The 26,735-nt window shown below is 37.8% G+C and overlaps 1 protein-coding gene across 5 annotated transcripts in view; it reads left to right on the forward strand.

Annotated features, from left to right (window-relative positions):
* Positions 1–26,735, forward strand: part of RBMS3 (RNA binding motif single stranded interacting protein 3) — a 705,639-nt gene that overhangs the window by 199,135 nt on the left and 479,769 nt on the right. For all 5 annotated transcript variants that reach the window (XM_077177065.1, XM_077177068.1, XM_077177076.1 and 2 more), the window contains one exon: positions 14,680–14,853. In XM_077177065.1, coding sequence (XP_077033180.1) covers positions 14,680–14,853 — 174 coding nt within the window. The remainder of the gene's footprint in view (positions 1–14,679; positions 14,854–26,735) is intronic.

Raw genomic sequence — 26,735 nt, forward strand, 5'->3', positions numbered from 1 at the left:
AGTAAGAGACATAATGAATGTGTGTGTTTTTTCCAAAAACGAGTTTATTAAAAGAAGAAGGTCAATAGGGCTCCTTGCAATTTGCAACCCTGTTACCACAGAGGTAGCATTCTGCCAAGAACCTACAAACACTATTGACTTCCCTTAAGTTGAGAAATTTTGCATCATAGAAGTATTGATTGATTTATTTATTTTCAAGCAAGGAAAAGCACAAGGGAGGGAAATGCATAATCTGATGCTATGTTTTAGAGATTAGCATAGTGGAATTCTCATGTAAAGATCAAATAGGGCCATATGCACTCTCTGGTTTTGATTGCTTTATCACAATGATCGATGCAGCAAGGCCGTATCAGACCATTAAACATCTCTTGTTCCATAAGCCATTGCTAAATGCTTCAGAACAAGGTACAGGATATACTGTGCATAATAAGAGTAGAATATCCTACCCAGAGAGTATTAATCTTTCTAGCTTTCTTGTATACCCTGCATCATGAAGATTTATATCCTTTTAAAGTAAACAACGATGTCCCCCCTTTCCTATCTAATCCTCCATCCTTTTGTTCTTGCGGAGAAATAAAGTTTTTATCTTCAGCACAGGATCAATTCTGTTAGATATGTAAGTCTTTCAAATGAAAATCTTTCCTATGATTCTAGTATTGTAACAAATCCTCTGAGCTCCTGTAGACTCCTTCCTGTGTTTGCAGCTGTGCATATTCTTAAGGGATCTTGCTGCACAGGGACCTTGGCATCCAGAACAAAGCTGACAGCCAGGGCCTAAATGACACTTGCTAAAGTTATCAAATTTTTGCAGAGTGAATAGTTATCAGAATCTTGTCAAAATGCATGACTCTGATGTTAAAGAGACAGATAAACGCTATATCTTCTGCTTCATCTAACAAATTTGCCTTTCTTTGATCAGCTGGATGTGATCCATGAAATCAAAGAACTTCTTAAAATTTGTCTTACTAAATCTGAATTCTATTGTTTTTATAGCATCTATATTCCTGCATATTTTTTTCTGGAATTTGAGGATAGAAGAAAATATTTACTTTTTTTAGAGTAAAATTTTCTGCTTCTTTGAAATATTTTTAAACTAAAAATGGTTTTTCATCAACTAATTAAATTGTTTTGCATTAATTGATATTTTCTCTAGAGAGTTTTTTAAGAATTACAATGTTTCTGACTCAAATCAGAATTTTGGGCAGCAGCAAAAAAAACCCTTATGTATGTTCTATCAATTTGACCTATCCATCTAAGTTAACAATTCTTATTAGGAAAGTCAATGTAGAAAATATGCATTTTTCTGTATCGTGGCCTAAGTAAGAGACCTGTAAAAATGTTGGGTAACCTCAAATCATGGTGTGACTTGCATCTATTCAGCATTCACTTGATTTTTTTTTACTTTGTTAAAAGGTTGACAATACCATCAAATATTTGAACAGTTTGGCTATTTCATTGCGCAGCAGTATCTGCAAACAATTTGGGAATAATGACAGTCTACAGCAGATATTTCTAAAATTATGGGAGATAGGGACATAAATATATTTGGATTTTCTTCCATATTTAAGCTGTAGACTGTAATTTTTTTTTCCTGTGTCTTTCTGCATTAATATTACATATAATCTTAGCAGCACACAGTTAAAAAAATATATTAACCCTTTCCTCCTAAATAAATGTTTCTAGATATTTCTTTTGAAATATATAAGTTTAAAAGAATGTTCAAAATGTTGTAACAAGGTGTTTTTAATTTCAATGTTTTCCCCTTATGTAATATAGACATAGATGAATACATGTAAATATACATAGCTGAATGAGATGGAGTAAGGCTCTATTATAATGATTCAGCTCCTCAAATTTAATTCCCTCATCTTTGCTCTTTTATGCTGTTAGCTTTCTTAAATCCACCTAATTCATAGTCCTGCTTTTTGCTTCATTAAAAAATTAGTCTGCCATCATATTTAAACAAAATTGGAAACATCCTCTGTGTTGTTCTGCCTGTGTTGTTATTTATTCCACTTAATTGTACTTACATTATGTATGTGAATTACTAGAGGCCTTTCTCTGTGTTTTGTTGTGGCTGTTCCCAATCATGCAAGCTTTCATACTCATTATATACCTGAACATTGACCAAAAACCTGATTCAGTGATTAGATGATTGGTGACTGATTTGGGATTTTGCTGTTAAAATTTGAATGGACGAAAGATGTCACACATTCTCCCAAAGGGTGAAAAAGAGGAAGCAGTAAATACTTTTACAGAGGCTGTGAAAGAGCTGTGCAATGTTCAAGTCACATAAGAAGTCTGATTTTGATCTTCCAAATAATATTTTTCCTCCTTAGGTGAAAAACCATCTTTTTATTCCAGATATAGTAGATGAGATTCCTTTCTTTTCTATCTATACTCATTAACTTACCCTTCAGTATCTATGTAACAGTTCACTAGATACTGAAAGTTGCACTTAAATAATCATGAAGCTACTTATAGGTGATTGGAACTTTTAAAATTTATTTTAAACTGAACAAATACTGTGCCTCTAAAAATATCTCTTGACAATCTTCAAAAGTTCTGACCTGTACAGGTAGAATAGGGTAACTAGTGTTGTAAGCTTCTGTACAAATCTTTTATTAGTATTGTTTTTTCCTGTTTCTCCTATAAGGTTATGGCACCTGTACATATTGGAATACAAAAGATATGACTAAATATACTGTAAGGGTAATTTTCCTGAAATGTATATTCTAAGCACAGAGCTGCAGAGGTCATCTACTGACATAGAAACATGAGATCCAAAATATGACTTCTAAAAGAATTTCTAGGGTATTATTTTTCTGTTAATTCTTTAGCATTTTAAGACCAGTGTCCTTACAGAGGGGTAAGAAATTCTACTCATTTTCAGGCTTTGGAAATATAGTTATGAACTCTAGAGAGGCTTTGACTTGAGAAGCAGAGGTTTTAGAACAACTGGGAACAATGTGACAGGACAGTGTCTGTTTATCCTCAGAGCCTTCTCCTGTGGTTTCTGGTCATCTTCTCTCTTCTGCTCAATCTCTGTTAATTTCTCTTCTGATTTTTGCAACCTGGACATGATTGCTGTACTTATATTTTAAAATCTGGATTTTAACATTTTAAAAAACATTTGGGAATATGAAAGGGGGCTCTGGTTACATCAGGGAGAAACACAAAAGTAGAGGTTTCCATCTCCCCATTTACCTGTCAAGTTTATGATGTTGAAGTTCAATAGGAAGGATCTGAATCTTATTCATCCCATTCGGCACTAGGGGAAAAAAATCCCTTAGGCTGAGTTGCACTGAGTTATTCCCCTAGCTGTCAGTGTTTCCTAAGTGAAGAAGTACAGCTCCACATGCCAGGCTCTGAGGAGCTTCAGCTGGATTTTCTCTCTTGAGGCTCAATGACTTCTCTTATTTGAGCACCCTCCAAAAGGATTCAAAAGATCTCTGCTTTCCACTTAGAGCCCCTCAATGTGTAGTGTGTTGGGCTTATTTTTTCTCAGCAGTGTAATTTCATGACAACTGAAGCTATTTTCAGACCTGTCTGGGTTTTTCTTACTGCAGTAACCTTTCTAAAATGTAAATTATTGGCATTTTGTTGTTGTTATTTTGGTTTATCAATTAATAAAATATGAAATGCCAATCTGAAACACTTGCAGCTTGGCCAAAAGCAAGTCAGCCCTGTATCTTTAGCTGGTAAGAATAAAAGGAGTGGCTTATAGTTTGAAGGAAAAGAACTATTATGGGGAGGTTGCTTGTTTGCATTCAGATTGGTACTTTATAGGAAAAGTGATTTAATATTTAGAAGCATTTTATTGATATTATCTTTACATGCAGTAGACAGTGATGCACAAGAGAACTGTGTTTAACTCAAGTAGTTTTGACAAAGCTTTGTCAGGGATCTGTTTGCTTAAACTTATGGTTTACTTTGAGGTTGTGAGTAGTCCCATTTTTCCGAATGGGAAATGTTTTTTGTGCAGACCAAAGCCAGAGAAACTTTGCATGGTCAGATGTTCAGCATGAGTGCCTCATGTGTACCTCATGCTGCTCTGTTCCTTCAGATTCACTAAGTGTTCCATTAACTTAATGTATTTTTGTTTGTTTGTTGATGCCTGTGTCTCCTTCATAGTAGTTTAGACCACAGGATTGTCAATAATCTGCAGAATTGTTTGGATTTTAATAGCTTTTCATTGCCTTTTTTTTCCCCAGGGGAATTAAAGCAAAACTAAGCAAATCTTATAAGCTCTGATCCTATAGCACACTATCTCTTAGATATTTCTATTGTCTTTTATTTTGGGAATTTTAATGTCATTTTTCATTGAGATTTGCTTATTTTTTAATGAAATCTGTAACTGTATATTGATGTATCCTGGAAGTCCTCACTACACTGAAATCATAGAGTTTATAGTCAACTTCTTGGTTAGAATTTCCTCATCCTTTTTTATAAGTTAATAATTTCTCTCTTCTCCAGTATGAGTGCCTGAAGCTTAAGGGAAGAAATAACAGCTTTTCTTGACAACTCAGTAGCCCTGTGTGCATGTTCCTCTGTTCTGTATTTGATACTCAACAGATATCTGAGGCAGTTGAAATTGATTTGGAATACCTTGAGAGATGGTCTTGAAAATGTCGTCTTATTTTCTTTTTCACTTTGTAGTTCATTCTGCTTTCTCTTTTGTTTTTTGTCTGTCCTACTGAAGTCATGGAATTGTTAGACTGTCTATTACATTTCTAATGGATCAGTTGAGTACTGGAAAAGACAGAGGATATTAGCTTTTTCCCATTCAAATGTGTCATATACAATATATGTGGTTCTATGAATAATTAATTTGAGTGAAAGGCCTGTCTGAGTATGATTTCACTGAGTAAGAAATAGCTTTTCATTCCTGGATTTCCTGGCTATCCAGTTTGCTCCTTGTTTTTAAAATGTTCACGGAGCATTTTCAGCCCAACAGAAACCTTTGGCAAGTTCTGATTCAAGTAGCAAAATTCATAATAGGTTTTCATTTCAATTTAAAAAGATGATTTTGTCTGTTCTATTTATCTGCCTTTTGCTTCATCCTCCTGTGTTCCCTTGGTTGGATCTTTAGGGCTATGTTGTCTGTAATGTCCCTCAAGTGATCAAACGTGTTGGTGCTTAGTTAGACAGATAATGAGAGTTCAGGTGTGATATTGAAAAGTGAGCTATAATTTTCCCTGTATTCCTTAATTCCATAAGAAATGGTGCTGAGCTTCGGATTGTTGTGCTGAAAATTATAACTGCATGGTCAGAGAAACCAAGCTGTTTTATTGTCAAGGGAGCAGGAGCCTGTTCACCAATCAGCAGTAAAACAATTTATGGGAGGAGTATTTGTTTCTCCAGCAGAAAATAAAAACTGTTTGCAGGGTATTGTAGCTAATGACAGGATGGATAAATCATGCACCTGCAGAACTCCTGGTATACAATAGATATAATATTATGGGAAGGAAATCATAGCTTTGATAAATGTCCTAATCCCACAGTGAGGTTTACAAAAGCATGCAAGCCCATCCACAGGAGTTAGCAGGAGAATGGTACATTGGTTAGTTTTGTAGGATTTATAGAATTCTTCCCAGTGGCCAAATGTGTTTCATAGCTGCACTCATTCAGTAAAGTAAGCATTTTCTGTACATGAAGGCTTGTAATGTGCATGTGATGCTGGAATCAACACTTGCCCTACTGTGGCCAAGGAAAGAAATTTGACTATATTTGCTAGAATTGTAGAAGTGATGTTGTGCCACAGACATTTTTCAGTTGCTCATAAGCGTCCCTCTTCCCTGGTATCTCAGTCCAGATTACATTCACTGGTTAATGTTTCAGATTTGCTTAAATCGTCAGCCAGTTGTTACTCTTGGGGTTGTCTAAAAAAAGCTGTGTATTGCAGATCTAGTGTGAGGAAAATGCATTTTGTATCCAAGACAGTGGTTGATTTATTGTTCATAGAGTAATTCAATACACATGAAGTAAACAGATACATCAGAAAAAATGTTAAGATCTTGTAGAACATAATGAAAAATACCTTTGGGTACTGTAAAAGGGGAAGCAATCCAAGTGTTAATAAAATAATTATTTTTCTCCCCAAACTATCAAAAAATAATGAGTTTCACAAAAGATGTTAGCTGTCTTTAAAAAGTCCCAACTTGGCACACAGGTAAATGCTAAAATCAGTCATTAATCTGTAGAGCTCCTGAACTTATGTTGCAGTTAGTGTTATACAGAAAAATAAGATGTAGGTATAAGTGCTTTGTTGACTTACAGAAGAATTGATAGAAGAGCCCTGTGTACTTGGAAATGTGATTCTAAGGAAATACATTTATAACAATGATTTTTTTTTTCAATTTTTACAGCACCCTGTTTTGTTCTGTGGTTTACCAGGGGAATGCTATGTAAGTCCCAAATACAGCTGTGTATTTCACAGAAAATTCATTTAAGAGTGGCAACAGGCACTCTTATGAGTCAGGGATTCTTAGATCTTGTAAAAATATTACTCTGGAGATCTGTCAGTAGTATGTTTTGTATGTTATCAACAAATACCCTTAATAATAGTGTTCACCAATAGACTTTCTGATCTAGAGCAAATTTTTTTGCCTCTGTGACTTATGTGCTTAACAGCTGCTGGTGGAACATTGTTTTCTCCATTCACTCTGTACAGATGGGCTGTATATGCATTTGTAGGAGTATTACATTGAGTGGTTTATGTAGGTGACTTCTTTAGAAATCAAAAGTATTCAGGTCATCTGTGAAAGAGTCTTAGCCAGTTCTGTCTTACCAGAGTTTCCTAAAAACACTCAGTTCATGCTCATCTTGGGTTAACAGAATGCTTCACTGCTTTAAATTGCAACTGTGATGTTTTCAAAAAGGCTGGAATAAATTTAACAAATACCAGTGTGATTTATTTTCAGAAAATAATTACTTAATGACCTACCATTACAAGGTCATAGTCAGTGTCCTTTTGAGGTTGTTATGATTTAAATTTATCACAATACATTGACTAAATAATATTCGGAACAGAAGAAACTTTGACATGGCCTTACTTGGAGTCAAGATATTCACTGTGTTTAAAAGTAAATCAAAGGTTTAAACTAGACCAAAAAGAATCTAGCAGAAATACATTTTAATCCCAGTTTACTTTTTACAAAGAGAGTAACAAAGTTAAACAAATAAAATACATACATTTTGGAAAGTCACCTTTCATTTTCCTTTCTGTGAAAGGAAGACATACAAATGCATGGTCCAGAAGCATGAATATCCCCATTCCCTATGGCTTTGTACTATATGGGTATCAAAACCATTAAAGGCATCTCTTATGCATGCAAAATTCCTTTTCTTACTCCAGAGAAATTAGTTTGGAGTAGAGGAGCATTTCTTGAGACTCTTTGCCTTTGCACTGACTGTGCCTGCTGAGAACTGGTGGTGGTAGTGCTTTTGGAGAGGGGTGTGTATGCAGAAGTTGACTGAAACCCAGTGGTCTCTTGCTTGGAGAATCATCAGGTAACATTTAGAAATCAAAAGTATTCAGGTCATCTGTGAAAGAGTCTTAGCCAGTTCTGTCTTACCAGAGTTTACTAGAAACACTCAGTTCATGCTCATCTTGGGTTAACAGAATGCTTCACTGCTTTAACACACACATTTTTGGTGTGTCCCATACAGGTTGTCAAGAGGTTTTAAGGCTTTAATCTGGATTACCACTGGCCTATCTCCTCTTAATAATTCTTTGCCCCTGGTGTGGATGCTAAGATGGCAGAAAACCAGCCTCTTCATGGCCTCTTCCTCAAGCTGTGAAGGCCTTCATTTTTTCAGCTCCTCTGCTCACTCTCTTGTAACTACAAGAGCAATGTTTCATATTTTGCCCAGGAAAAAAATGCTCTTGGGATTCAAGCAACAGTTAAAAGTACAACATGAATTACAGTGTTGTCACTGGAAATGACAGCAATTCTAACCAGAAAGTGTGAAAGCCATATATATTTTGTTTTCAAGGCATAATAACTCTGGGGGAAAATAATGAAAGGCAAAATCTCTTTCTGGGCTACATTCCTTGAGTTATTTGAGACCTATCCTAAAAAGTCTCCCACGTTAGCATTTGTACAGGGCCCCAGCTGAAAGTATTCCAGCTGTGCAGACCTGGGTCCCTTTCACCTGGCTGGCAGGGATCCTGCCTGCCAAGCAAGGCAATCCCATGGAGAGCATTCCTCTCTCAGTTCCTGGGAGGGGGCAGATGGGCTGCACATCCTGGCTTTTGGCATGATGTGGGGCAAATGCTCAGTGCTTTTGGATTCACTGGATGAGCTGCAATCTTACATGTATGCCGAGGTATGAAATACAGCCTCATCATTTCACTGTGGTTTAAGTGGAATGCTATTTCTCTCAGTTGATCCTGTTTTTCCAGGTAGAGCATATTGAGTTTCAATCCCATGTCTGGAAAAACAATGTTTCTCTCAAATTTGGTCATGTCTCTAAAGTTTTGTTTTTAAAGGTTATGAGACAAACTTGATAAACTTGAAATCTTCAATGGCCAAATATTAAAAACTCATTTCTTACTGAAACAGATGGAATCTGGTCCTAGACAGTAAAAGATTTGCAAGCTATGGTGAATGATTATGTTGGGGAAAGTAGCAGCACAAAATTCCTCTTTTTTGCCATTAAAAAAACCCAAAACCAATCTGCAATATCTTCCATGTTTAGTTTTCATAACAACCCCAAAGGAAAAAAAGCCTTCACTCTTCAGTTTCCTAAACCTTTAAGGTCTCTCAGGGGGATTCTGTGATGAACTAACTTCAGATTTGGTTTGCCAGTTTTATATTTTCTCTGAGCGTAAAAAAAAAACCCTCAACATTTTAGCTCATGCAATAATGTTCCAAGGAAGCTATTTTCATTTCTTACTTTTACAGGTTATAGGAAACCTTTGATTTCTAGTATGGGAACAGTAGTATTTTGTAAAGCATCCAAACTTTTAAGAGCCCAGGACTGTGCTTTGCATCATGGCCTGATCCAAATACAGGCATATAGAGTTTCTGGAAGCAGTACCTCCAGAATGGCAGTTTCTCTCCTTGGCTTTTCCCATCTTCTGTAATCATTTTAGCATCCAAAATAGGGGATGTCAAATCCCTTGAAGGGATATGGGAAGAGGGTGGACACCCTTTCAATCACAATTCCTTTCAGAAAAAAAAAACCAAACCAAAAAACCCAGAAGATGCAGCTGAAGGCAGAACCATTTAATAATGAAAATCCAGGGGACTGAAAACAGCTCAAATTGTGTGGGCTAAGAAAATGACATCATAGCTCTGTAAAGTTGCTTTTAAAAAATGAGGAAATGGGAGGCTGAATTCAGATGTTTACACCTCTTTAATCCCATATGTTTGTTGGTTTTGGTTTTGTTTTTTTTCAAGTCAATGTTAGTCAGGAGGTAGTGTGGAGGAGAACATTTGAGACTCTCTCTTCTTTTGGAGTGCCAAAGCCAATAATAATCATGGCATCTTGTAATGTTTGGCAGAAAGGTGTCTGATAGATGTAGTAAATCTTGCATTTGACATGGTGTAGAAATTCAGAAGTTAGCACATAGTTTTCCTGTTACTTTACTGCATGATGACCCTGAAATGCAAAAGAGTGGAGGGCAAGGGATGACACAAAAACTAAGGCTGTATCAGAAATATCAGTTTTGTTTAATGTCCTAGTCAAAGGGTGAGCTTTATTCACATTTGAATAGAAAGGAGAGGCTGCTAGTTCTTACATCCACTATAAACTTCTTTAAAACTTGGAAATGTTGCACTAGTCAAAAATATTACCACCATTTAAAATGTGCACAGTGCTTTGATGATAAAAAGTGTTCCATAAATACTATGTTCCATTTTTTCCACTGTTAGACTTCACACATCAGCTATTACAAGAACTAAGAACTGAAAGCAGTTAAGCTCAAAAAGTACTAATAATACTAATAACACTTTCTACTTCACTCATGCTTATGTCCAAAACTATTCAAATCTTTTACAAACACAAGGAAAAGGTTACTCTAAAAGTTTTAAAGTAAGATTATCCATCCTTATAAACCAGAGAAATTAAGGCACAGGAAAAAGAAAAAAGGTTATACTTTAAAATATGCTTAGACATTTAAATTTTACTGATCTCAATTTTACATTGCATTAGGCCTTTGGGGTATAAAGGCACTGGGCTGGCTTGCTCAAGGAAAAAAAAATTCTCCTCTTGCTTTATAATATTTCTTGTTTCTGGCAAGACCTAACAAGGAGGGCAAAAGCTTTTGTGGGTTGGTTTTGGGTTTGATGGTGGGTTTTGTTTGTTTTAATCTGATAATTTTCTGCAGAAGTTTTCTGAGAGAAGGTGACTGGTTTGTCCCAGAAGTGGCAGTTGTGGTCTGCCATTGACAACCTAAGAGCTATAAATAAGACATTAGGATTATGGGGAGAGGTGATTCCTTTTCTTGATGGAATCAGTAGTTAAGGGGAAAGAGAGACACTTTAAATCCTGAGTAAAAGCTCACGTGCCACAAGACCTGCCAGTTTGTGGTGAGCTTACCTTTGCTGGCCACCATATGCTCATCCACAGGCTCTTCTACTCCTACTCCTCTTTTACTACTACAAACAGGGTGGAAAATAAGGTGGAAAAGCTCATGGGTCAAGATAAAGACAGGGTGATCATTTAGCAATTACCTTCACAGGCAAAACTAGACTCCACGTGGGAAAAATAACTACCAGTTAAAATAAGTTGGCATAGTGAGAAAGAAGGGAAAATTATGACAATACTCACGCCTTCTTCCCTCTGCCTTTTTCCCAGGCTCAGTTTCACTCTTCTGTTCCTGAGCCTGCTTCCCATCCCTGCTGGCACAGGGAGGTTGGGTGTTCTCCCTCTCCAGCTCCTCATGCTCATCCTCTGCTCTGGTGTAGGCCACAGTTCCTTCAGGACATCTTCACCTCCTCCAGCATGGGTTTCTTCACAGATCCTGTCCCACACTTCCTCCAGGTGGGGTCTCCAGGGGCTGAGAGGAGCCTCCTCACCCTCCTCCTGCTCTCCCCCAGTGCTCACGGACAGTTTCTCACTTTTCCCCCTCACTCCCAGGCAGTGTTTTGCTCTTTCCAAGATCCATTTTCCCAGAGGCAGCGCCGCCTTGGCTGCAGGGCCCAGCTGGGCCCTGAAGTGTGTGGGTGGCCGGGAGCCAGCTGGGAATGGCTGAGTATGGCTGTGTATGGCAGGGTACGGCCCCAGCCTCACCTGGCAGGGGCTGCCTTGCACTGCCAGCACCTGGGCACCTGCCCCCAGGCACCATTGTCCCCTTCCAGCTCTCCCAGTTGGTCTAGTGTCTCTCCCAGAGCTGCCTCTTCACCATGCTGAGAAGGCTGCAGAGGTGTGCAGTGTTTTGTTTTGAGCTGAGAAAATCAAACCATCAACTCTTGGAGTCCCTGGTCTCATATCCCTGCTCCCTGACCACCTGAGGGGTCCAGGCTGTCCTGGGACTTTGTGGCTGGTGGTGCAGAGATCCCTATTTTCTGGCAGACAAGCTGTATTTCTTCAAGATTTCAAAGCCAATTATCCTGTGAGTGTCTCCACTGACTTTGACTTTGTTTTGCTATGTGTTTTGGGTTTTTTCTGGAGGGAATCCAGCAGCAAAAGAGCAGCTTTTATGGCTTCAGACATGGTGGTCCTGACCAGAGCTATTCACAGCAGAGGGGTCTCCTCTCAGGGACCTTTCACCCACGGCTCCCGGCCACCCTGAGGGGTCTGTGGGGTCTCATTTCTTGCCTCTGCATCCTGAGAGATCTGCACTGGTAGGACACCCTCTGCATCCTTGGTGCTGTGAAAGCCTCACTGTTCCTAATGCACCCTGTGTGGAGGAATAGAAACAGGGCAGAGGGGCTCAGCTCTGTGCCTGGATTTAGTGCTGGGGCTGAACCATGCCTCCGGCATGGGGGCAGAACAGGGAGGGCATTTTGTGTAGCACACAAACAAAAGCCAGGCAGCAGGCAGAAGGCTGTCCAGCAGCTCAGGCAGTCTGTGTGAAAAACAGGGTCATTTTTGGACCTGTTCTTTCAGAAGTGAACAGGGATTGTGCACATCTGTGTAGTGCCAGGGGCAGATCTCTCCTTACTGTAGTGGAGTTCGCTGCTGTTGTGAAAATAATCAGTTAACAAATATCACAGCTGACAATGCACCTTTACATCCCATCAGCCACAGATACCTTCCACTGGTCCATACAATGAAAACCCATCAGAAAAAAATAGGAAGGAGCAAAGTTATTATTGGGATAAAATAGCTCAGCGTTCACAGAATATTCAATCAGGGATCAACTTCTCAAGAGGAGTTAATAAGCAGCCACACTTGAATATCTGATGTTTATGAAGGGGAGAAATGTACACGGAAAAGTACATTATGGCTAAAAACCTACTTGATCTGGCCAAAACAAAACCTAGCCTTCATCTCTTATGTAGAAGCAAGTCTACCAGGGCCCAGAAAGAAAGACTTGTCTTTGAGGAGTGATCTGAAAGATAAGTAATATGTCAAAAGAAAGAAAATGCAGTTTCTGCTCTTTGGGGAAAGAGGGTAAAAGGGGAAAGAAAAAAAAGAAAAACCCCACATTAAAACTCCTCAGTTGTTTTTTTTTTTTGGTTGTTTTTTTTTTTTTTTCCTAGCTGTAGCTATAGCCTCTTTCCTTTGATTTGTCATGATTTAAATTCATACAAAAAGATTTATTTCAAATAAGCCCCTTTAACTGTAGGGGCAGATATTTTTTTCTCCTAAAGCCTTTTGTAAGAACAAAGTAACCACTTGTCACACACGGTGACTAATGAGAGTTTAGTGTGGGTTTTAGTGTTCATTCATACGCTTTGTGTTCAGCTAGTCGTAAGTTAAATCTTTAGAAATCACACCGCAGGAATCCTTCTCTTAGGAGTGGGGGCGGGAGGCGAATCTGTCGAGATATTGAGAGCTGGTGAGCGGAAACTGCTCTTTTCAGGCTTCCTAATCGGCGGCACAGGAAATAAACACATGCAGGAAGTCGTTTGGCCTTTTCTTGAACTTAAAGTTTATACAGCAATTGATAACTGAGGCAAACTTTGTGTACTTAAACTTTTGAAAATTAAATTAAATGAAGAGGGCATGTTCAGCCCATGCCAGCATGGCCTCTAGTTTCTGCAAGCAGCTGGTCTAAATACAGTACTAAAAACTGGAAAGACTACAACCCACATATTTTTGCAGCTAGAATGTGTCCTTGAAACCTTTTTGCATGTCTACTCTCTGTCCTCTTTTCCTTCCATTTCTCTAATTCTCTCTCAATGAAACTAAGCTGAAGCATTGAAATCAAACTGAAAGTCATGTTTATGAAGCTGTTTTCTCTGCTTCTACCCCAGACTCTGCTCTTTCATCCTTTCCCTGACCTTCTCATTTATCTTGTAAGCACTTCAGGGTAAGAATGGTCTTGGATCATGTGAAACACCTTGTTTGATGGTGGCCCATATTGATATTTGTTTAATGCTACACATATGATGTATAAAAGTTGTCTTTGAAAGGAGGGTAAAAATAAATGAAGTGTCATTCTTGAATATAGCTTTTGAAATTGATAGCATCAATTTGCTAACAGGGACGTTTATAAGCATTTCTAAGAAATATTATTTGTGTTCGTATTTCTCGAGCTTTTACTGCATAAACAAGGTCACCATAAATGTAATGCTCTAAAAAGAATAGGTTTAGTTTTATAATAACCACAATTAGCTGGGGTAAATTTGCATGGGAAATTTAGAACACCTTTGCCAATAAAAAGAAAGCAAGCAAAACCCAAATGAAGAGCAGAATATGGAATAAAAAGTATATTTGCATGTCTTTGAAGACCAACCTAAATACCTGCTAAAAATGCATCCACTCCTATGCATCTTCTACTCTTTTGAAAATTGATTCTTTTTTGCTGCCCTAATAAACCACCCCTAACAGTGCAGATGTTTATTAAGAATATTTTTCATAAAAAAGGGACTAGAAGCAGAAAGCTACAATTAAAATAAAATGAGAGAAGGACAGAAAGAATGCATGTGACTTACATATCTGTAGTCCAGGTTACTTTCAGATTAAATAATTGAATTTAAAAAAAAAAATTCAAGGTTTTTGATTTTTTTCCCTAAGTAATTAGAATGTCATGAAATTTTATAGTGTGCTTAGAAGGTTGCACATTTGATATGTAGTTTTGTGATGTCTCAACTTTGGCTTGCCCCTAGATGGGATTCCAAGTCTTCAAGAAATAGATCTAAACATTGGCCCCAAACTGCCATTTTCTGTAAAACGGCCATAACTGATCAGTTGTTCAATAAATGTCAATATAATAAAAATATATGGAAGTTTCTACAATTAATCTTGGGATTGTACCTTCTACACATTTTCAGAACATCCCCTTACTTCTGTCACTTATTGATTGTCCATTTGATTTATATCCCAGCCTGAAGTCGAACAGTCATCAGTCTTCCTTTTGGGCATTACAGTGACATAGCTCTTTCACTGATATCTTTGATGGAATACATTTTTTGCTTTTCCTAGCTCCTTACAGGAAACATTCAACTTAGTTCCAGACCATGTGGCATTATCTGTATGCACAGTGATGATTTATAGCTGCATTATTTGAATTCTACCCTAAAAGCTATTTTTACGTTGCATTTCTTTCTTTTTTGATAGTCCAGCTCCACAGTGAGAACGTACCAAAACAGTAAATCGAGAGTGACCATGAGCCCTGGCTTTAGCTCCCAGTGGAATAGCAGCCAACCTGCTTGGAATACATACACCTTTCCAAGAGCAAGCTTGCACTACCAGTCTCATGCTAGCTACACCTACTGTGCTGGACATCCTGCTGTAAGTAATGAAAACCTTTTCTGCAGTTACCTGAATGAACTCTGTGATTCCCTGGGAGGTGGAGGCACTCAGGGGCTGATGATTCAGCACCCTTCTCCAGCAGTCTTTATATCCCATGCCAGACAGAACAGCTCACATATACTAACCCAAACTCTAAAAAAAATATTAGAATGAGTCTTAGACATAAGCAAATGTGAAAGTTTTATGCCTCAGTAAAAATATATACTTTCTTGTGCATTTAGCATTCTTTCTCCTTGCATGAAATTATTGTTGTTTGCCTGGGTTTTGGTGTCAGAAACATAGTCTGAAAAGCAGTATTACAGATGGCCTCATTTCTGTTTCTGGTGAGCCTGTAAGATGAATCAATTATTCTTTCTATTTCAGACATTTTAAATTGTGTGGATTAGTCAGAGAAGAAGAGCATCTCTTCTCATCATTAGATTTGTTTTGACTCACTACTTTATCATTAATGTGATCAGTGGTGAACATGCAATCTTGTTGCTAAGCAAAGACTACTGGTCTTCTATAATTGCGTGAACTGGTGGCCAAAAAGAATGTGGAAGGGTGGCTCAGTGTTGTTGTGTGTTTTAATTTGACAGTCATGAAAGGGTCACAACTATAGGCTAATGGTGAATTTTGTCATATTGGTACTGTTGACTGCTTATAGCAGAGCCCTTTCATTGATGTAGTTTCTGGTTTTGAAAGACCCCAAGAGAGTTAATGGGGGAAAATCTCATTAGTGTAAGCAATCTTCCTTTCTTCCCCACTCCACACTTTGTTGTTTTAATGTTTGGATTTGAACTTAGCTTTGGACATTTGGTTATAGAACTTCTTAAAAGACATAGCATCTTAACCTCCTGCTGTGTGTACGTAATGAAGTTTTGCCATCCTATAGTGAATTCCAGTAGGGAAATGGGAAAGTGCAGCTTTTGGTACAGAATGGAAATTGTGCTGTGTAGTCTTATTGCAAGATCTTTGTGATTTGATTTAGATTTGCTATCTTACCTGCCAGCAGACTTCTGGCCAGAAGTTTGGGTTAGAAATTGCCTCGAACATTAACATGGTAATTGAAATAAAGGAGAGGAATAAATTTGCAAATCTCACTATTTTTTCTGGGATGATGAGTTCTCAGAATAAATTAAACATCTCTATGGATTCTTCTGTTTGCTCACTTCCATTATGGTGTCATTGAAAATGATAAAAACTGTTGTGAAGAAATAAAAAGTATTTGACATCACAAGGGCACAGATATTTTCCTTGTTTAGAATGATAGCTCAAAAAGAATTGCATGACAGCTTAATTTATCTTAAACTGTGGGTATTCAAATCATTAACTGCTCCTTAACTTTGATCAGCTAGAATAAACACTATCCCCTCTGTGACTCAAGCTTTGACTCTGCTTAGCAAAAGAGCATACAAGAAGAATCCTCTACTGCCTGGAAGAGAGCTTAAAATTTGAATTGAAATTTCAGTCTTTTCAAGCTACTTCCACAGTTCCTCTTTCCTTTGTTTAGAATAAAGTTGAGGGTAGCTCCACTAGAATTGTAGTACAATATCTGTAGGTTATACACATATAATCAGTACGATATTTGTTTTCATTGAGCATCTTAATATGTAGTCACTGGAAGTGATACATCAGTCTGGAAGCTGATTTATCTGATTGCTGGAAAGCAGAGATTTTAGAATGTGCAGAATTGCATAAACCTTTGTGCAGATTGGTTGATTAGCCCTGCCCTCAGTGTCCGTGGGTTCAAACATTTGCAAAACCTGGCACATTTCTTGGTTCTGGCTCATCTGAGGAGCTGTTGCAGTGCTGCTCAGCAGAGATTGGACAGATTTCTTAAGCTGGTGGTAAGAAGCTGTAGCAGGTTAGCTGCTATTGCAGTGTCTACCACTGTGATCACATGCTTTTTCCCTACTTCTGTATTCTCTAAGGGAGTCCATAAGCAGGGCCTGGGCAAGGCACTCCAGGAAATTCAGCTCCTCCCTTCTGCAGCATCAAATGAATTTCAAGTTTCCAAGAGGAAAAAAAAAGCCTTAATATTTCGTTGGATATCTGATTCATTGTATATTATAAAGTTCGAGTTAGTCTGGTTCCTGTTTCTCACTTGGATTTGTTGAATCTGGGCTCAAACCAACCTTTTTATGGTAAATGAGAATAATAAAAGCTGGATGTGGGGGAGCTCCTTTATTTGTGAATCTTCCCAATATTACGTGCTCAACTGGATACCTGCTTTACTTCAGAGGATTTTATTTGCCCTCATCTGACACAGGTTCAGCAGAACAAGTTGTAGGTTGTAGAGCTGTATGAAGCTGTTTCTGCAAAACCTCCCACATGGAATATGTCTAAAGATCATTGCAGTTCCTTGACACTTTGGAGGCTAACAAACTTACAAGCACTGTGCAAGTTCAAGGCAGACAAATGTCAGCGAGTTGGATCTACCCTTGGAGTACTTAAAGATATTAGTCCCTGAAGACAGTGCCAAGAGAAAAGCTTTGGATTTCTCTACTGTTTGGAGAAAAGCTGAAGGAGACAAAAAAAGATTAATTTTAATTGGGCCAAATGTAACTGAATAAGAAAAAAATCAATTCTCTAATTCTTTTTTTTTAAATCTAAATGAAAGAAAAAATATCTCACACAGTGCAGTGTTAAGAGACCCTTATGACTCTGGCTGGTCCTGAGTATGTCAGAGCCAAAGGTGGGGTTTTTATTTTGTTTTAAAAGAGAGCACCCTTGGCATCTCTCTTCCATAGTGCTGCAACAATTGATTAAAAACAGTCTTTCCACCCTAGGAGAGAAAGGAATAGGAAGTTTGTTTAAACAGGGTAATTTTTCAGCTCTTGAATTATCTAAGGGAACAACAGACTGCATATCAACCCAGTCAACAGTGCAATGCAGTTTTTGAACAAACAAGAAGGTGCTAATTTCTAGCTATACTGGGAAGCAGGATACCCCGCAGGATCTGTGTATACTAATATAAATGATAATGTGGTAGATGGTCCTTACATAGTAAATTATTTTTGATATTAGAGGCTTGAAATTCTTCTGGCATTCACACTCAGAGGCTTACAGGCAGAAAAATACAGCATGTATTGCTCAGAATAGGAGAAGACACCTAATCATGTTTTTCTCTTGAACTTTCTTCACACAGGAAGATAAAAAATAGACAAAGTAATTCTGATTATCCCTGCTGGGCAAGATAGGAACCTTTGAATGATAGTGTCCTTTGAGCACTTTCACATCCACACAGGCTTCCTACCCTTTTCCAAAGTCTCAAAGACTCACTTCATTTCCTTTTCTCCACATTTTGCTGGAAGGATGATAGAATTTCACAGATCTTCAGAAATCTTGTTCATTGAATTAACTCTAACAAATCAACTTCTTAGACTGTAGTGTTGTTTTAAAGGAATTAATCTGTAAAGTTAGAAAACAAACACAGATCTCATCAGCTTTGTAGTATTCCAGCTGAAATTGTAAGGGAGTCTTTTATGCCTTTCTTGGATATTCATGTAGCAGTCTCAGATACCTGCCATGCTCACCTTTGTAAAAGTCAGTCCTTACTTATGAAGGAATTTGGCCATGTGATACTCTCTGATGAAGCAGACAGAACTGCTGCAGAGTGTTTTACCCTGCAGGGTTTGAAACCTTTGTTGTATGCCCACGGGGTGGTGAATTTAGCTGTGTGTATTAATTTCTCCATGTGCATACATCTCTGTAGCATGCACAATGTCTTTGAAATCCTTATCTAGATACCCAACCCAGCGTGTGTAAGACTTTCAGCTAGAATCCATTCTGCACTCTAACAGGATTTGGTCATGCTCCACTAGATCAGTGACAGCCTTCAAAGCATGATTGGTTAAATCTGTAGAGTTATTATTTGGAGCTCTACCCATAATGTTTACAAGCTGTTACATCTGAGATGTCATATATGGATCAGACAATCAGTTTGCTTAGCAGTCCCCATTCCAACAGTCTGTCCCCAGACTTCTTTCTACGGCTTCTTTAAATGCGTGATTGCTTCTGAAATTATGCTGTTAGTTGGAATGTGAAAAGCAGAATTTAAAAAAAATGTGATGCAGAGTGCTATGAGACACTGCTGGCATTCTTCCACTCAATTCTGCAAGCCCTCAAAGTAGGATCTCAAATCTTTAATCTTAGAAACCTTAAGACCCAGTAGAAGGAGCTGTAGCTCCTTTTACACGTTTCCGCTGACAATCCTTGGATAGGAAAGCAGAAAGGGAGCAAGGCTGTCACTGTGGACAAGTCTAATGGAAGGGCTTACTCACTGTCAGCATGACTATGCAGAGTCCATCGGAAAAATTTCCAGTTCCAGGTAGGTAAGCCTCATTGCTGATGACAGAACTGCTGGACTGCAGCATTGCACAGCTGTAATGCTTTATGTAAACTGACTGTTCTGATCATTACCACACAAATTGGATTAACATCTGTAGTGAGCTCTCAGTGATTGACTACTTAAACAATTTATTTTGTATACATTTATAAATTAGAAAACCTGCCATATTTATGGGATTAGATAATACAATGTTTAGGAACCACCTGGGGTTGTGAGATACAATTATCAATTTGTATGTATACATGTATATAATAGCTAAGTTACTAGTTTTAAATGTATATATATATTTAAAAATCCCACAGACCAGGCTTTTGGCTAAAATCTCTGCAGAATGATGTAGGAAGGTTCTCAGTGCAGGGCTGGAGTTGGTTATCAATCTTTAGTTTTCTGATATGATCCTGTTCTCTGAAATGTAAACCTAATTAGGGAACACATTTTTGTAAGTGAAATATTCTACTCAAAGTTGGTTCTATAACAGCAAAATAAGACTGACAGAAGCAATTTACTGGTGCATACCAAATTCACGCATCATACCAAATATGATATGACCATACATTATAATGCAAAGATAATGTTTTAAGAAGCACCCTTCTTTAAATTCAGGAAGCATGCAATACATAGCATCAGTGTCCTATTCCAAACAGACCTTTTTTTCTCTAGAAATACAAGTAGAAAAGATCAGCAATGAAGTTTGGTTTGTGGTTTTTTTAGTACTAAGATCTTTCCAGTGAATAATTCTGTTGCACCTCTCCTTAGAGAGAAAGTGCAAAGAGTGAAATGCTTATGCAGTATAATCCTGTCATCACTAATTTCCGAGATATCTGTTTAAACAAAAGCTGTCACTTTCTGATCTGACTTGAGCCTCCTGCCTGATTCATTTTGTAATGTCACGAACAGTGGATTGTGGATTCGTGGAGTAGAGCTGGTCTGATTAGAGAGGAAGAAACTTCTTTTTACACATGCACATCCTTATAATCAGCAGCGATGGGAAAGGAAATAAATAGTACAGTAGGCATGAATTGGAAGTGTCTCTTCTAAGAACCTCTCAATTACACTTGCAGTTCTGAAGTCTTGGCTTTCTCTGTCCTTGGTGTTAACCCTTTCTTACCTTCATAAGCCTTTCATGTGAGATTGCTCCCTACCATTCTCTAGCCAGTATTTCTTTGGTGCTGTTGGCCCTTGTCATTATAATGGCCACAGATGAAAAAAAGTGGAAATGGATTCCAGAAATTATACACTGTTGAAGGACCATTGAGCAAAATATCTGCCAGATGTCACTTTGGTCACAATCTTACAGTAAATAAAGTGTAAAGAATGTGTTTTGATCTTCTAAAGTTGGTGACAGCCCCAGCTTTCCCCCGTTGATAAATCTTGGGAAAGATCAAGCACTGGCTGGAAAGAAGTAGGAAAGAGTGCTCCAACCAGAATTAAAAGAGAAGTGTATCACCAGAAACTATTTTATGTAGTTGTTGACATGTTCCTCGTGAAATCCTGCAAGAACAAGTGAGAGTATAAAGTAAAGAGGCAGTCATTAAAGTGGGAATCAAAAGGATGACATCTCCATTGCTAGGTACAGTTGTGCTGTAAGAGAGAAGCTGTACCAGTTAGGAGAAAAGTAATGAAGGATTGTGGAGAAAGGAATATTTTTAATTGACAAGATGTTGTAGCTATCAGGTGCAATGAGTAGCTTAGTGATCAGCTGCAAATCCATATGCTAACTGCTGACATAAATTATTTATTCTGTTTATCTATTACCTCCATCTACAGGAACAGAGCCTCAAAAACATGAACTTATTAGGCCGCTAACGTAAAACACATTTTCACTGTGGCTTGGCTTCTTTGGAGAAGAGAGGGTGGAAATTTCAAACCCCCAAACAAATATGTCTCTTAATTAACTTTTCTCACCATCTGTGCTTACTTATAGCTGAGGCAAGCGGTACCAGTGACTTGTGAGATTGCTTTCAATGCTGCCTCTTTAGGCCAGCTTTTCAAAGCAGCAATCACATGCAGTTAATTCTGATCAGATCAGCTTATCAGCTCAGTTCATTGTAGTGCTTTCATAATAATTCGTGTGTGACAGCCCATTAAAACTTGGCCAGGCCTTAAAAAAAAAAAAATCACAAAATCCACCAATGGGTTTTACATTCCGCCTTTGAGTTACCCAGCATATTTGTTTTGTGTATTAAGCTTTGAAATGGAACTTTAGTGAAGGGTTGTAGGGAAAAGTCACCAGCAATATAGAACTCTAGCCAAAGTAGTTAAATTGCATTTTACCTCAAAGAGTAGTTTTATTTAAAAACGTGTACATGATGCTGTAATAATTGTGTTAAATGCTGCCTGTGCCTCTGCTTGGCTCCTGCAAAGGGACAGTGCTGTGGATGCTGCCCGCCAGATCTGTGGAGTGTGTGAAAGGCCACTGCCCATGGGTGGCTCAGGTTGGCCAAGTGAGCTTTTCTGTTCTGGAGTACTTTTGATGGATGGCAATTACAATTTGAAGTTGAATGCCCTGCTCCAAAAGGGCAGTGCCTCTCAGAGGGGAGGGAGAGCACTGATAACACAAAACCCTTCAACTGACTTGCAACAAATATTTTTCAGAAAGTCTGGGGAAATGGAGAATTTCCTCGTAAGTGAGTTTAGAAATGTTTGGTTACAAAATTCTGGGGTTTTTTTATTTGTAAGTGGTGTTTTAATGTTATTTTTTCTGGCATCCTCTACTCATTTACACATCACACATATAGTGTTTTGCCATTGTTTCTCCTAATCTTAACAGATTAAGAATTTTGTAGATTGATGTTTGTTGATGCTTTTTATTGATTTGTTTCCTGTGTGTTATTTAACAAAAAAGAGTCAAATTTTATGCAAAAACCACAGGACAAATTTTTTTTCAACAATTAATGCTAGCAGGATTAGGAAAAAAATCCCCTGTAAATAACTAGCGCCTTATTTTCAAGAAGAAAGATTTCTTCATGGGAAATATAATTGAGATCTTTGAAATTACCGAAAGTACTTACACAGATATATCCACAGCACTTACTTATTGGTAAAATTACTACTGCTGGAAAGTTTCTCATCACCTACAAACACTAATAAAGTCAACCATTTAAGAGATGGGAAGTTTTTTGTTTTTAAACAGACTCTATGGGAAGCAACAATTTTCTTGCTGATTCTACATTTTTTATTCTTGCATACTCAAGAAGAAGAAGAAGACAGAAAGATGGTATTTTTAATAGACTTTAAAAACCCAAACCAGATGCTGCTTTTTTTTTTCTTCATTTCTTCTTTTCTTTTTTTTAAGAAAATTCCCTAAATTTAGACTGTAAAATAGGCTTGTAGGAGGCAGTAAATACAGATCTTAGTAAATGTCTGTAATTTACAGCTACAGATATATATCTACATATACATATCTCTATATGCATTTCTGTCTGTGTTCATGAATGTGTGTCTATATATATGTATATACACGCTTCCCGTGTTTGTTTTGGTTTTCTGCTTTAATTTAGCAAATAGGAGATGTATGGTTCTAATTTAGCTTCTCCATCTCATTTTCAGTAAGCCAGACAGGTTGTCTTTAGGATTTGTTAGTTAAGGTGATGAGTTCCTTCAGGCTCCAGAGAAAATCCTGGTATTAGGGCTTGACAGTTGATGCTACAAACTGCCAACCTGTCACATGTTTTGGAGACACCTGACACTTTTTGAAAGATTGATTATCGCAAAAGGCCAGCAACTGTGTTGCTTTCATTTTAAATAATTAACACGCTTAGGCAACTTCCTTGTATTGCAGCCTCCAAGGGTGAAGAGTTTTGGACTAGTCTGAGCAAATACTGCTTCAAATCATTTTGCTGATGGACTCTTCTCTGTTAATTTTAATTGGGGTTATTGATTTAATATAAACCCACCCAATTCAGTGAAGGCATAAGGGATGAAAATTTCCTTTTGTAAATAAATCCTTGCCTTGAGGATTTATTTACACCAGGGATGCTATTCAGCAGCACTGTTGACAGGGAGTTCTGTTTACAAAGGGAGATGGAAGAAATGCATGTCTGTGGGAAATATTGACTTGTCAAAATTGAAATGTTCTTTTGATGACATTTCAGTTTTTTTACCCTTGATAAATTTCAAATGTTGCTTTACTGTAAACCCAAATGCTGACCAAAGATCATCTGTCCCTTGCTGATTTCTGACATGTGTTCTAGCAGTGATTTAAACACTCTGTTAGAGCACATGATCTAAAAATGTTCAAAATCCTAGAGTTCTTTGCATGCCTAATTTTTTAAGCAATCTAAATTTTCATCTTTGTCACCTTTTTCATCTTTGTCACCTTTGTTGAAATGTTTGCTCTTGCTTTTATTAGCTGGGTTTCCTCTAAAAGAAACATCTGAGAGACGTTGTGATCTGCATTTCAGTCTTGGGCAAGTTTTTCATTAATTGATCTACTTTTGTGCAGTTTTAAGGTTTCTGTGGGAGAACTTCATTTTGAGGAGACTGAAGGTTTTGTGTAGAAGGTATTTCTGCATCACTCTTGAAGGTGGGAGTTGGAGATTTTGAGAGGAAAAACAGAGATCCACAAAATAACAGGCTCTATTTCTGAAATCCAGGAAACAATTCATCACAGTGCTGTGTTGACTTTTTCCTTGATAAGGACTCTATTGACCTCAGATTTGTATCAAAAATGCTGTAAAAGAAAGTCCCTATCACAAGGCGTGTAACTGGATGGGACAGAAAATAGGAAGAGAAGCAATGGCACTGAAAGAGATCCTACCCTAAGCTGTTTGAGGAAAAGAATGGCAGTAAGCTTTGGTTTTCATTCGTTCCAGGTTGGTACCTTATCTGTCAAACCTGGCTCTTTTCTGTATATTTTCCAAGTATATAACTAGGCAGTGTTTGCTTTTGTTCTAAAATCTGTAACTATAAGGTGATGGAGGTGTTTTAGTGAAACCCAAAGGTTCTAGTTGAAAGGAGGTATGGTCAGTTATGTTCTCTGCTGTCTACCAGTGTCTCTCTTCTAAGCTGTATCAGGTTCTCATTAAGGATGTCAAATACAGGCATTTGTGCTTTTGGGAAAAGAGACTTACTTTCTGCAAGGGCATCTCCCCTCAAGGCATCGCTCCTTTGTTTCCTTTTTTCTGCTTTTATTTTATTTGGGGGCTGTGGATGTTTTAATGTAGTTTTCCATAGCATTTAACGTTTTAGCTGTAAGATGGACTGCCTGGATTTTTGCTGAAGAGGCTGACAACCTTTAGGTTTCACAAGGAGCAGAATATTTTTCCATTTATGTACGAATACATTTCTTCCTTGGGTATACAGTCAGCTTCCATGCCAGAGGAAAAAGATCGTAAGGGTCTGGAAATATTACAAAGGTCTTTGCAGAGATTCTCTTCAGTATTTTCACTTTTCATGCTTTTTTCTCATCTTTTTGAGCATTAGCCCTCTGGCATGGTCAGGTGCTAGGAATTTCCTGGCACCAAAGGCAAATACTCTGTTGAGACTCTGTCCTTCTGCCCTGGTGACCTGTCCCTGGATGCCTGCCAGCATGGCTTGCTCTGCTGAAACCAGAGCTACTGCAGATCTCTCTGCCAGCTGCTTGCAAGTCAGGGAGAGCAAAACTCAGCCCTTATGTTCAGCATGGTCACAGAATCTTTACAGTTGGACTCTGTCTTAAAGGTCTTTCCCAGCCTAAATGATACCATGAACCTGTGACACAGTGTCAAGGTTGTCAGGAAGTTCCAGCATCTTCACTTCTGCTCTGTGCTAGGTTCTCCTCCTGCATCTCTGTGTGGTCTTGGAAAAGCCATGTGGTTTTGTTCGTTCCCCCATCCTACTTTATTTCTTTGTTTGTATCCTGTAAATGAGAACATTTGCCCATAAACACTTAGATGTGTCATTGAGCTTTCTTCTTTTTTTTTCTTTTTGTATTGTCAATGATTTATTTCAAAAGTAGGATCTTTTAAACTTTTAGAAAGCACCTCAATTTTTTGCTTTGTTATTAGGGCAGTCTCTCTTTGAAGACTTCATTTTCTTCAGAAGCTGCGCTTGTAGAAATCCTCATATTGTATACAGCTGGGTGAAAGGTTGGATTGAGTTGTTTTCCTGCCAAACTATAAAGTGATTTTCTTTTTAAATCTTTCTTTCCATTTGGCTGCTACTTAATGTCTTTTGTCTGCTTAAGGAGGACAGGTGCAATTATTCACCTCTGAGTCCTGGGAAAGAAATAGTAATTCAGCATGGTCTCTTAGAAAGGAATGTAATTCACTGCCCCACATACGGTACATTATGCAAGACAAACAGAACTGTGAAAGCTGTAGCATTGTAAAGGAGAGCATACGATAAACAATGCCTGATACCAAGTCAAGCTGTTTATCTTAATATTTTGTTTGGGAGTTGAAAAGTAAAAGAATTAATTATATATTGAAGCTTGATAGAATTGCCTTTTCAGTCTTTTAAAAATCTCTTGGCACTACTATGTGAGGAAAAGGATGTGTTAGCGTTTTCCAACTAGTTCATTGGGATGTAGATTTTAAAGCAGTGATTGTGGATCCATTGTTACTTAGATAATTTAATATTTTTTTCTTTCATTGTGATGAAAATGGGGACCAAGATTTCAGAAGTGTAGCTCAGAATCTATTTCTGAAAAGTGTAAGTTCTCACCCTTTCCTAAAAGAGCAAACCTGTCCACCTCTGAGTTAAGATATTCAGGCTACATAGAGGTTTCAGCCCACAGTGAATATATTCAATATATAATTAATAACTTAATAACTAGAAGCGATCTGCTTACAGAACAAAATTCTGCATTGAGTAAACAGTTTCTAGCTGTGGTCACATAGAACTGCAGAGCAGCCTTGTCCCATTATACTTGTTACATGACAATTACACAAAAGGAACAGATTTATTTTAAAGCTATTTAATTCAAATTAAAAAGAAAAAATTTCCCACTTATGGGGCAAATAAGTCAGGTTACTGCTCATACATAGTAAAGTCTTTTAATTTCAGTCCCTATTTTTACTTGCTGATAAGTTTATGACACTTGTACCTTCCCAGAAAAATCTATGAGGTTTGGTGTGATGCTAGAGGGATGTTGTGTAATTTTGAACAGAGTCCTTTTTTGCTCCTCATAGTCAAAAAATTCAGATGCACTTATTCATCAGATCTTTTTCTCCCATGAAATGCAAGACAATGGTCTATGGAATAGATACCAGTCTCTTCTGGCAGTGAAATGTTCATGCTTCCCCACTTCCTCCTGCATGCTCAGTTACATCAGGAACAGACACATAAACTTGATGCTTTCCAATAGAGGGTGATTGAAGCAGAAGTTTGGTCATCTTGGCTTTTCTGAAATGTAAAATGGAGTAATTTTGTGATTCTCTACCATGGCTTTTTTTTGTCCCCCTCCACATCCCTCTCTATACCTTTCCCCCCCACACCTTTTCTTTTTTTCTACCAGAGGGGTTAACTCAAGGTAAAAGGAGCAATAGAAGGAGGACAAGCCTTCAATTTGTTGTTCTTACAGCCAAGTATCATACAATAGGCAAAC

The sequence above is a fragment of the Agelaius phoeniceus genome, chromosome 1 (genome assembly GCF_051311805.1).
Source record: "Agelaius phoeniceus isolate bAgePho1 chromosome 1, bAgePho1.hap1, whole genome shotgun sequence".
NCBI lineage: Eukaryota > Metazoa > Chordata > Aves > Passeriformes > Icteridae > Agelaius > Agelaius phoeniceus.